We start from the raw sequence: 12168 nt of genomic DNA, 5'->3' as shown, positions 1-12168 counted from the left end.
ATTTTTTTTTCTTCTGGGCACTCCAGGAAATGAAGGCAAGGCTGGGAAGATCCCCCGTGGGAATGCTGCGTGTGCGCGGCCGTGTGTGCGCTGGGGCTGCCGAGTGCCTTTGCTCGGGGCTCGCTCTCCACCAGCGGCGCGGAGCAGCACATGCTCGCCCCATGTGCCTGTTTACATGCTCTGTATGTCTGTCCGGCCGCATTTGTGTCATGGCTCGGGTGCAGACACCGCCGTGGGAGCCCCCCCGCCGCCCCCAGCACCTCCCTCTTCTTCCTCACCTCGCACAGCCCCCCTCCTCCCGGCGGGAATGGCAGCCGCTTCTCTGCTGGGAGCTGCTTCCCCTCCTCCTCTGCCAGAGCACTCAGGGCACCCCAAAACCTCCCTGTCCCCTGGGGAGGGGCTCTGTGTCCCGTGGGACAGGACAGTTCCCACCCCAAAACCCCCATCCCTGGGAGTGGATGTTCTGGATGACAGAAGCATTCCCACCACAAATCTCTGTCCCTCAGGATGGATGTTCTGCATGACAGAACCATTCCCATCCCAATGCCAATCCTTCAGGATGGATGTTTTGGATGACAGGACCATTCCCACTCTAAACCCCCATCCCTTGGGACCAGGGCTCTGTGTCCTGTGTGATCATTCCTACCCCAAAACTCCCATCTTTTGGGACAGGGGCTCTTTGTCTTCTATGACCATTCCCACCCCAAATCCCCCCTCCCTAGGGACGGATGACCTGGATGACAGGACCATTCCCAACCCAATCCCAATCCTTGGGGATGGATGTCCTGGGTGACAGGACCATTCCCACCCCAAACCTCCCAAACCCCACCAAAGTGAGTCTGGGCAGCCCCGTGCTCAATGACATGAAGATGAGAATAGGGAATTCCGAGGGAATTGGGGGGACACCCCAGCAGCATTCCCACTCCTGGCTTCCCTTCCCAGCACCTCTCAGGGGCTCCCGGAGGTCTCCCAGGAAACCTCAAGGTGAGGAGGGGTGCACTGGGATTTTTTCATCCTGGGGAGATGATGTCAGGTTTTGGGAACTCAGAGGTTTGGTTCTATAGGAATGGGGGGCTTTCCATGGGAATGCCTCTCTAGGTCAGGGAAATCTTTGTTTTCACTTCCACGACAAGCTGAGCTGCAGTCCCTCTTCCTCAGCCAAGGCAAATTCCAGCTTTATGGAGTTCTGTTTGAGTAAATGCCAGAAATAATTTAATTTGGTAATTTACCACACCCTTATCCTAAAGTTTCTTTATTCCCTCTGTCAGTGACACGGCAGCACTTCGATCCCTCTAAAGCGTCTCCCAGTGGGGATCCACTGAAGGGATGTTTTTCTCAAGACCTTCAGGACATTTTCCCTCAGACTCCTGTGAGCTGGAGGTCCCTAACAGCAGAGGGACTCTGGATTGATGTCCCGGTGCCTCACCGCAGTGCCCGAGGGGCACAGCAGGGTGTCCCTGTCCCCATCCCAGGTGGCAAGAGCGAAGGTGACTCTGCCCTGCGCCCGGGGTCAGAGCGCGGCGGTTCCTGAGGTGGCCGTGCCTGTCCCCATCAGCAGAAGTGACAATCAGCTGCCAAGTGCCGGCGTGACATCCCCGGCAGCAGCAGCAGCAGCAGCAGCAGCAGCAGCAGCAGCAGCAGCAGCAGCAGCAGCAGCGGGCTGCCTGCTGGCTTTGGAAACGCCTTCTCATTTCCCTCCCGTCGAGGCGCTGGCGCGCACCCACGCGGCTTTCCAGGATTCCCTCACCTATTACTGCGGGGTCTCCAAAGGTTAAAAATGCTCCCTGCATTTCAGGCTGACGAGGATCAAGCCTTCTGCTGGCCTTATTGCCATGGCCCTGCGGGTCGAGGTCACCGAGCCTTCCCCTCCCCTCTACAATCCACGGGACCGGCCGCTCCCGGGCCATTCGGGGACCTCGGGAGCTTCCTCAGGAACCCGGGTTGTGGTAACTGTGCCTTTGCAGCCAGTTACCTGGAAAGAAGAGCTGGAATGATCCCTCTCAGCATGGCAGAGGGAGCTGCTTGCTTCCAATTTAAATCAGGTGTCAACGCTGAGAGAGGATCCTCTTAACTTCCACCGTCTTGTCTGAGGCTGCGGCGGGGGGACGTCTCATCTCCCTGCCGCCTAATCCGTGGAGATGTGTGATATAGCATAAGCTAATATAATAGGTCATGCAAGGATTTACATCTCATTACGGCAGGTTAGAGTCCTGGCAGGAAGGATGACTCATCCTCACTTGAATATATTTCAGGGATGAGGAACGGTTCAGCTGCCCGAGGAAAGGCAAATGGGGAAATCAACCACCTCGAAGCATCATTTCCCAGCTCGCTGCACCCTCTGATTGGCCTCCCGGCTCTGCCTCCAGGTGGGACACCGGCCTCTCCAGGAAAAGCTGAGGGGATGGGAGAGCTGCAAAACCTCTCTGGAGGTCTTTGCCTTTTGCTCCATCCCTGTAAAGCCAGGGCTGCAAGAGGCTGCAGAGCCCGAGCTGGTGAGCGAGCATCCCGCCAGGAGGGGCGGGATCCGAGGCGCTGCCCGGCTTGTTTTCACCTAGCTGCCTTGGCCCAGCGGTTCTGCTCGTCAGGAGCTGTTTGCTCTTAGTTCCTCAGACAGGGAGGCTCCGTGGGAGCTGACCCATCTAACCCAGCTGGAAAAAATCGGTCCTGACTTCCAGTCTCTTATTGTTAATGGATGCTCGCAGCGAAATCCAGAGTGAGCGGAGCTCCCAGGACCAGCCGCATCCAAAATCTGCTCTGAGCCCACACGAGGCTCGGGCCAGCACCCAAGGACACAAGCAGGGGTGCTGGTCCTTCTCCCTGCCCCTCTTTTCAGCCAGACTGACAGCCAGAACGTGGCCACGCTGCTGGCAATGGGACATCTGCAGGGTGCCCGGGGCTCCCAGCACATTTCTCAGCAAGGCTGTGCCAGCTCATTGTGGGTTAAAATTAATTTTCCATGGGTTCTCCATGGGAAAGCGCTTAGGAGAGCCTGCAGATCGGTGTGAAAAGCGAAAATCATCACTTCAAAAAGCTGTTGAGGCTCCTGGGCTGCCAGCTCCGGGTGAGCAGCAGAAGCAGGGGCACCTGCGTGGTGGGGGATGCTGTGGGTGATCTGGATTTGTGCCAAACGGAGGGAGCTCCCTCGTCCCAGCCCCACTTTGCACATTTGGATGGACACAAGGGAACTGCTGGCATCAGTCAGGGGGCTCTGCTCTGCCAGGAGAGCCCTCACCAGGACAAATCCCCTGTTGTCACCTCCAAGAGCGTGTCCCAATCCCTAAGAGCAGCACACTGCCAAGCTGCTGGCCAGATTATTGTCCTAGAAAAATGTGTTATTTTTTAGCCTATTTTTCTCTTAAGACATAATTTTACCTTGGGTGGGGGGATGGGAGGAGATGGGCCGAGCCCCCCTCCCTCTGTCACTTTGTTCTGTCGCTTCACAGCTGTTCCATCATTTTAATCTGCAGAGATTGTCTTTATATTTCGGAAATGAAATGATTTCCCGCAAGCCGGGATTGGGGTTTGGATTCACGCTCATTTTTCAGGAGCAGAGAAGAAAAAAGGGAGAAATGTCTGTTAAAGCCAGGCTGGCCATCTGGAAGGGAGGTGCGTTGCTGATGCCATTAATTGCTCACTCCCCAAGGCCTGGAATGCGGCTGCAGTCAAAGGGAAGAGCAGGAGTGGGAGTGGGGCTGGAGAGAGCCAGGGAATGATGCAATGCAATCAATGTTCTCCTAATTTAGGTGATCAATGAACGCCTTCATGCCTGTGTTCTGGGGGCTGAGAGCAGCTCCAGTATTAATTAATATAATAAAATCACGGGATTACACAATCCCAGAATGGCTGGAGTCAGAAGAGATCTTAAAGCTCTTCCAAGCTCCAACGCCTGCCATGGGCACCTTCCACTATCCCAGGTTGCTCCAAGCCCTGTCCAGCCTGGCCTTGGGCACTTCCAGAGATGGGAATACTTCCAGGGATATCGTTAATAGGATAAAGAGGAGGGAACTTTTGGGCACCAGCCCTTGGATGGATGAGCAAACAACAGCTGTGACTGCTGCTGGTACATATGGCTTGTTCCGAGTGTCAAGCCTGGCTTTTCCTCCTGCCAGACCCCAAGGATGGGGAATGGAGTGGGAGAAAGGGCGCTGGGGTGGGTTTGCTCCTCGGTGGGATGGAGCAGCCGGGAATCACGGGGGGAAGGGTGTTCGAGGGGCTCCCCACGGCCTCCACCGTGGCTCCATCCACCCCGGTGTCCCCGGGGAGCTCCGGGGCTCCTTCTCCTTCCCGCGGGGGTGCCGTCACTCGCGGTGCCCCGGGGCGGGTCGGGACGGCGGCGGCTCCTCCCGGCGGAGGGCGGCGGGGCCGGGGGAGGCGGCGGGGCCGGGCGGGAGGCGGTGCCGCCGCCGCCGTGCAGGGGCACACACACCGGAGCTGTGCGAGCCCCGGTGCTGCAGCGCCCGCTCCGCTCCGCTCCCGGCCGGGACCGCTCCGCCATGGGCGGCCGGGCGGCGCGGCCCCGCTGACCCCGCACACCCCGGCAGCAGCTCCGGCATCCCGGTGCTCCGGCATCCCGGCATCCCGGTGTTCCGGCATCCCGGTGTTCCTGCATACCGGCATCCCGGTGTTCCAGCATACCGGCATCTCCGCTCCGCTGACCCCGGCGTTCCTGGAGCTCCCGACTCCCCCGTCCCGGGAACTCACCTCGCGGGAACTCTGCTCCGCTGAGCCCGGCTCCTCCATCTCAGTACTCCGGCATCCCGGGAACTCCGTACTCCACTGGCCCGGGAACTCCGCTGCTCTGACCGCTGGTCCCGGCTCCTCGGGAATTCGGTACTCTGTCATCCCCGGAATTCATCTCCGCTGACCCCATCTCCTCCATAACCCCGTGCCCCAGCTCTACGGGAACCCATCTCCCCGTCCCTGGCTCCTCCACCGCCCGGTACTCACCACCCCGGGCACTCAGCTCTCCGTCATCCCGGGAATTCATCCCCGCTGAGCCCCTCTCCTCCGTGACCCACAGCTCCGTGACACCACAGCTCCGCGGGGACTCAGCTATGCTGACCCCGGCTTCCCATCACTCTCTATTCCGCCTCCCGGGAAATTCAGCTCTGCTGATTCCGGCTCCTCGGGAGTTCGATACCGTGTGAGCTCGGCTCTGCTGATCCCGCATCCTCCATAACCCCGAATCCCCGCTCCCCACGAACCCGGCTCCGCTGACCGCGGCTCCTCCCCGGGAGCTCGTCTCCCCTGTCCCCACCTCTCCTAACCCGGTGCCCCCGCTCCCCAGGTGCCCAGCGCGGCTCGTCCCGGCTCTTCCACCGCCCGGTGCCCAGTTCCCCGGACGCTCAGCGCTCCAGCTGCCCCGGAGCTCATCCCGCTGACCCCAGCTGCTCCCTAACCAGGCGCTCCGGCTCTCCAGGAGCTCCCATCCGCAGCATCCCGCTGATTCCCTAGCCCGGCACCCCAGCACCGACCATTTCTCGGTTCCCTGGCTCTCCAGCTCACCCTTAGCCCCGTCCCTCTGGGGGTCTCCCTCTTCCACCCTCCATCCTCCCCGGAGCCCCCCGGTGACCCCGGCTGTCCCGGCTGTAGAGCCTCGCTGCCCCCCGGCCCCCGGGCCCCCCGGAGCCATGGCGTTCATGGTGAAGAGCATGGTGGGGGGGCAGCTGAAGAACCTCACGGGCGGCCTGGGCGGCGAGGAGAAGAGCGAGGGCGAGAAGTCTCCGGCCGAGGCGCAGGGCATGACCCGCGAGGAGTATGAGGAGTACCAGCGGCAGCTGGTGGAGGAGAAGTGAGTGCGGGCGGCACCGGCACCGGCGCCGGCACCGGCACGGGCTGAGCCCCGGGTCCCTGCGGGAAGGGGGTGCTCCCGCTGCCTCCCGTGCATGGGAGATGGGGGGAGCCGGCGCTGGGGACAGCAGGACCGTGAGGGGGTTTGATGAGCCCCCTAATCCCTTAATCCGCTTCCTCGCCCGGGAGATGGGATTGTTTTCTCCTTCCAGGCTGCTCTGGGGGGAGGAAATTGTGGGAAAGCGGGGCTTTTCAGAGAAAATGGGGGGTGCCGAGGTTGGGGGGAAACGCAAATTCTGGGATGGGCGGCACGGGACGTTGGTAAGTGCCCCGTGTGCTTCACAGGATGGAGAGAGATGCCCAGTTTGCCCAGCGCAAGGCGGAGAGAGCCACGGTCAGGTCCCACTTCCGAGACAAGTACAGGCTCCCCAAGGTACGGCTGCACTGGGACGGGCCACAAGGGGAGCCAGGCTCCAGATGGAGCTCTGGAGTGAGGGGAAGGGACAAGGACCCCCTTGGCTGCCTGGGCTTTGAGTCTCAAAACCCAAATGCAAATAAAATCCCCTCAAAACCGTCCTTCTCCCCAAACTTTGGCCGCTTTCCTTTCCCTCGAGCACCACAGCCCACCAGCCCGAGACAGTGGGACTCCCAGCCTTGCTCGATCACCTTCTCCCTCGCTTTTGTCCCCTAAATCCAGCTGGGTGAGGGAAAACCACCTTCACCCCAGACTCCCTGGAGCCGGGAGTGCAGCCAGGGTTGCACCTTGGAGCTCAGCTCCTCTCCCCGGATTATTTGGTGAACGTCTCCCACCTAAACTCCGATTTTGGAATTTCCGCACGATGAACCATTCACTGAAAACAATTTAATCAAGGCGTAATTCAGCCTTTCTTGGAATTGTCACAAGCTCCTCTGCCTCCAAACCCACCCGTTATTCAGGGAGAGTTGTTCAGTGGTGAATACCCCAAATTGGAGCCGGGCTAATATTAGTTCCAAAGGGTCAGTTGAGCCAAGCGAAATTGCTCTGATTGTTTGGCGTTGTTCAGTCAGCCTGGATTCACCCCCCCTGCTTCCCACCCCCATTTACATCCAGGAAATAAACAGCTAGAGAATTTGTTTTACCCCCTGCCAAAAGCCAGAAAAAAGCAGAAAAAAAGAAGAGATGGAGATTTTTTTATTCTCCAAGGGAAACTGGGATTTGTTTGGATCTGGCCCCACCATCCTTTCACTGCCTTCTTGTGCTTGAGATGTCCCTTCTCATCTTTTGACAAGTTTCTTCTGCTCATTACTGATCCCACTTGGCAGCCGGGCTGCCTCATCCCGAGTCTCCCCGTGGCTCCCGGCTCGGAGCTGATCCCGCCCGCCGCTGGGAGCAGTCGTTAAGCATAAGCCAAGCTTAATTAGGTGCCTAACCCCCCGCAACGCGAGCTGGAAACCAGTCTGTGCTGGTGCTGCGCGTGGGTTTCCATCCCGCCTCTCGCCGTGGGTGCCCAGGCTCCCCTCAGGCTGCATCAACATCCCACCCTCACCCCCAGGGACCTTCCCACATGGTCCTTTACGTGGGAAGACAGCCCAAAGCCCCTCCTGCGATGCTTCCAGAAGCCCCCTTCCCGCTGTGCCATCCCCGCTCCTGACTCTCTCCCGGCCCCTTCCAGAACGAAACAGATGACAACCAGATCCAGCTGGTGGGAGGGGACGTGGAGCTGCCCAAGGAGCTGGCCAAGATGATCGAGCAGGACAACGAGGAGGAGGAGGAGAAGAACTCGGTGATCGGCCAGCTCAGCAACATCCAGAACCTGGACCTTGATTCCTTGAAGGACAAAGCCTCGGCCACGCTAGAGGACCTGAAGCAATCTGCGGAGAAGTGCTCCGTGATGTGAGGGGCTGAGCAGGGAGGGGACGCAGCGCAGGCTCTGGCGGGGGCTGCTGCCTGCAGCGGGGACCCCAGCGACCTTGTCACCCTTGCCGTGTGTCACTCGGGTCCTCCTGAGCCACGTGACCCCTCGAGTCCCTGACCCAGATGTCCCTGATGTGTGGCTTTCGTTTCGTTCTCCGGGCTGAGGTTAGAGCCAAGAGCCAGCATGTGCCCCCCGTACCCCAAAGCCTCCCCCCGTGCCCGGGCAGGGGTGTCCGCAGCCACAGCCGGGGAGGTTGCAGGGAAGGACAGTGACCTCGGGGTGTGAGTGACCTCGGGGTGTGAGTCACTTGGAGCGGTGGCCACACGCTGCGGCTCTGCCTCCACGTTTCCACTCAGCCTCCTGGAAATGACCGGGAGGCTCCGATTTGCCTCGCAAGGACGAGGCAGGGTGTGGAACACGCCCCTCCCCGCGTCCCGTCCCCATCACCCGAGAAACTCCATCCCATCCCTGCCAGGAACACCAAGCCCCGTGCCCTTGAGGGCCCCTCTGAAGGAGGCAGCCGGGAAGGACCTGCTATCCGATCCCTGTGGGAAGGGGGGTGCTGAAGCCTGAACTGACACCAGAGAGGAACAAAAGCCCTCCCTGGTGCTGAGCTGAGCCCGCAGCAGCCCTTCCCCGGAGCAGTGGCGTCCCTCTCCTGGGATGGGATGCTGTCCTTGTTCCTTCCAGGAGAAGAACAAAGCCATGAGGGAACGCCTCCCCGTCCTCCCGCCCGTCGTGCTGTAGTCGTGCCGTGCTCGGTTGAGTGTCCCTCACCTCCTGTGCTGTCCCCGTGCCATGGTACTGTTATAACCGGTGGAATAAATACCAGGAGATGTCTATGCATTTTCTTTTCTCCTCGAGCTCTGTTTTCCTGGGCGAATTTTTCTATTTTCCTGGTTTTGGGGGAAAAAATTTCCTATTTTCCTGGCAGCAGAATCCCAAAGAAAGCACCTGTCTCTCCTAGTTGTGCTCACCTTTGGGACCAAAGGGATGCTACAAGCAGCTCGTTGGCAGCAGTCAGGTTTAAAGCAAACCAAATTCCCATTTTTCTGCATGTTTTTTTGCTATTTTAATACAAAACCTTCAGAACACTCAGTCTCAGGGGCACTGCAGGATGCCCAGTGCACTGCTCCAAGCAAGGACACTCTGCAGGGATGAGCCTGAGCTCGTGCAGGTGTGACTCCCAGCCCTGGTGGCATCCCGGCAGGCAGGGGGCTCCTGTGGCGAGGCTTCCTGGAAAAACTTGGCATGGGCAGGGAATTTATCGCTCCAAATCCCGTGGGAGCTGATTAGCTGCAGTTTGGTTTTGCAAGGAAGGATGGATCATCCAGGAAAACACAGGAGAGGGTGCTGGGAAACGGATCTTGTTGTTGTTATTATTATTATTATTATTATTATTATTATTATTATTATTATTATTGGTGCTGGATCAAGCCATGGCTAGCGCTGCTGCACGAAGAGATTCCTTTTGCCCCCAGCCCCCTGATCAGCCTGTGCCAGGGCCAGGTAGCTCTGGAAACCTCCTGATGTCCGTTCCTGAGAGGACAGACAGACAGACAGAGGCAGCTGAGGCATGGACACACATCCTCCCAGCCCTCCAGTCCCCGGGACCAGGGGACTCCAGCAGCTCCAGGGATGTGAGCTGCCATCAGATCCCGAACCCAGCCCCACAGAGCGCTGGGAGCCGGGGAGCAGCGAGAGGGGAGATCGGCAGGAGCAGCTTTGGCTCTGCGAGGAGATCGTACCTGACGAGGATCAGCCCCAGCTGATCTCATCCCCACCAGGAAAGGGATAGCAGGGAGCAGGCACGGCCCCAGCCGAGCCCTCGCTGTTTAAATCCCAGGCACCACCAACGCTCATCCCAAGGGAGAGAGCGGGATCCCAACCGGAGGGGAGCCACGGGCTGGGATGGAGCGAGGAGAAGTCGGGATGGAGGGATGGGAGGCTGGGATGGAGGAAGGAGAGGCTTGAATGGGTGGAGGATGGGCTGGGATGGAGGAAGGAGAGGCTGGGATGGGGGCAGCAGGGGCAGGCAGCCCCTCCTGCCTTTTCCCTGCCCACCAAGGATGCACCAACGCTCATCCCACGGGAGAGCAGGATCCCAGCGGGAGCAGGGGGCCACGGGGCCGGGGATGGAGCCCCGCGGTTCATCCCCCCACAGCCAGCCAGGACCCCCTCCCGCACCTTTTCCTGCCCTTCTCCTTGCCCTGCCCCCCGTGCCCGACCCCTGGGCTGCGCTCGGCGCTCTCCCGGCCCACGTGAGCCCCGCAAAGGCCGCGTGAAGATCAGCGGGTTTATTTTAGGAGGCACCATGACCCCCAGGCATGTGAAAAGCCAGGCAGCCCCCGCTCCCCCCGCCCGCCTCTCGCGACGTGTTAAGCCTCAGCACAGCGTTCCCGGCAAAGCCGAGCATCGGCAGCTCCGAGGATGCTCCTCCGGGGATGCGCCCCTGCTGCCATGGCTGGGTCACAGCCTGAGCGGGGAGGAGGGGCTGGGATGGAGAGAGGAGAGGCTGGAAAGGAGGCAGGAGGGGCTGGGATGGAGAGAGGAAAGGCTGGGATGGAGGCAGGACAGGCTGGGATGGAGGCAGGAGAGGCTGGGATGGAGGCAGGAGAGGCTGGGATGGAGGCAGGACAGGCTGGGATGGAGGCAGGACAGGCTGGGATGGAGAGAGGAGAGGCTGGGATGGAGGGATGACTCTGGGATTGGGAGATGAGGAGCTGGGATGCAGGGAGGAGAGGCTGGGATAAGGGCAGCAGGGGCAGGCAGCCCCTCCTGCCTTTTCCCTGCCCACCAAGGGATGCATCCCAGCTTCCAGCAGTTCCTGCTGCCGTATCCTGAGCATCCCTGCAGCTTCCATGCCATACAACTGCTCCAGGCATCAACACACATACAAAAATCTTAAAGCAAAGAATAAGTGTGGATTAAAGCAGAAAATGTCTTTTTTTTTCTCTCTCTTTTACAGGTTTTATATAATTTCCTCACCTATGGTGTTGGGATTGGGATGGGTTTGTCCAAGCAAGCTCTTGCTGGTTGCTGGAAGATGCTGGCAGTAAGGAACTTTGTCAATAAAATAAAATAAAATAACTTTTATTGATTGAATAACATAAATTTTATTGACAAAACTCCTGCCCTCCTGCACCAGCCCATTCCTCAGCCAGCTGCAGGATCTTCCTCCTTCCCAGTGGTGAATGTGGGATGAGTGAGTGATTTCCCAAAGGATAAAGCATTAAATGAGAAATTGTTAAAGTGCTGAAACAAATGAGCTGCCACTGAAGGCTGGGGAATCTCCCTTCTCCTTTTTGCAGGCAATTAAACTTCCCTGAGAGTGGCTGTGGGAAGGGATGGCCCATCCATCCACCCACTGCTGGTCCAACAACCAGGATTAATCCAGATTAGAGGGCTGGGAAAGCCCAAGGCTGGCTCCACACACCGACCCAGCTCCCCCCAGCCCACGGTGTGCCTGACCTCACGTCACCCCACGCGCTGGCACCGCCACGGTGACAGCCCAGCTGCCACTCCCCACCTCTCCGGGTGACAACCCGGCCCCAAGAGCCTCCCTGTGAGTGTTGGGAGAGCCCTTTGGAAGGGCTGGGTGGTGGCATGGATGGGACTGGAGAGGAACAGCTCCTCCCTGAGCAGCTGAGTGACAGAGGCCACGCTGCCGGGCCAGGCACCGCCTGCTGTGTGCAACCCTCCTGCGGGAAACCCAGGACTCTTGGACAACTGATCAATATGATTAAGTAGAATCCATTTATAGTTTATCTTATGTATTTATTTATGCATTTTAACTCTACTGTACACGCTGATCGCACATTTCTTATTGGTGTCTTTGTTTGTCCACGTGTTCTGCATGCACTTCTCAGAATACATCATTGGCCACACTCCAGGTGGCTCACAGCTCTCTGTCACCTCTTTCTTGTGGTCTCGGAATTCAGTTCCTTTTCTTCTTTCTTATTTTAGCACCGTTCATTTCTTAGTAACCTTGATGAATTCTAGAGGGCCCCGAGAAAATCCCGATGAGAGCCGTTACAAGCGAAATAACCGGCGCACCGCCACCGCTCAGACACGCCTTCCCTCGGTGACACCTGGGCAGCCAAAAACGCCGGTGCAGGTGACACCGACACCCAGCCCGACTCCAGCAGCCCCAGGGGAGCACCCAGAGCCTCGTGCTGCTCCGAGGGCTGGGGCTGGGCGCGCTGGCGGCCGAGCGTGAAGGCGGATGCGATTATCCGCGCGCTCGCCGTGGGCCGGGGGAGAACACGGGCTGGGAAAGCACTTTAAAGCCTCAGGATATCATCTCTGCTCTGAGTGATAACAATAAAGAGTAAAAAGATATAGAAGTGCCTTGTCGCATCTGCTCGGGAAGCTCCGCGCTGGTTTGAGCACGGAGCAGCCGGCACTGCGGTGGGATGTGGGGGGAAGGCTGTCTTGGGAAGAGGGCATGGCTCAGAATATCTGTGGGACACCCCAAAAATCC

General features: G+C 58.9%; 1 protein-coding gene across 1 annotated transcript; it reads left to right on the top strand.

Moving 5' to 3' along the window:
• The first annotated feature begins 5630 nt into the window (after positions 1-5630).
• Positions 5631-7914, top strand: CPLX3 (complexin 3). The gene is made up of 3 exons (XM_041418838.1): positions 5631-5791; positions 6136-6223; positions 7443-7914. The coding sequence occupies exons 1-3, from the start codon at positions 5631-5633 to the stop codon at positions 7665-7667; spliced, it is 474 nt and encodes a 157-aa protein (XP_041274772.1). The 3' UTR covers positions 7668-7914.
• The last annotated feature ends 4254 nt before the right edge of the window (positions 7915-12168 follow it).

Source organism: Onychostruthus taczanowskii, unplaced genomic scaffold (assembly GCF_017590055.1).
Source record: "Onychostruthus taczanowskii isolate IOZ18803 unplaced genomic scaffold, ASM1759005v1 scaffold6, whole genome shotgun sequence".
NCBI classification, from domain to species: domain Eukaryota; kingdom Metazoa; phylum Chordata; class Aves; order Passeriformes; family Passeridae; genus Onychostruthus; species Onychostruthus taczanowskii.
Note: the sequence above shows the minus strand (reverse complement) of the source record. Positions and strands in the feature narration are given on the sequence as shown.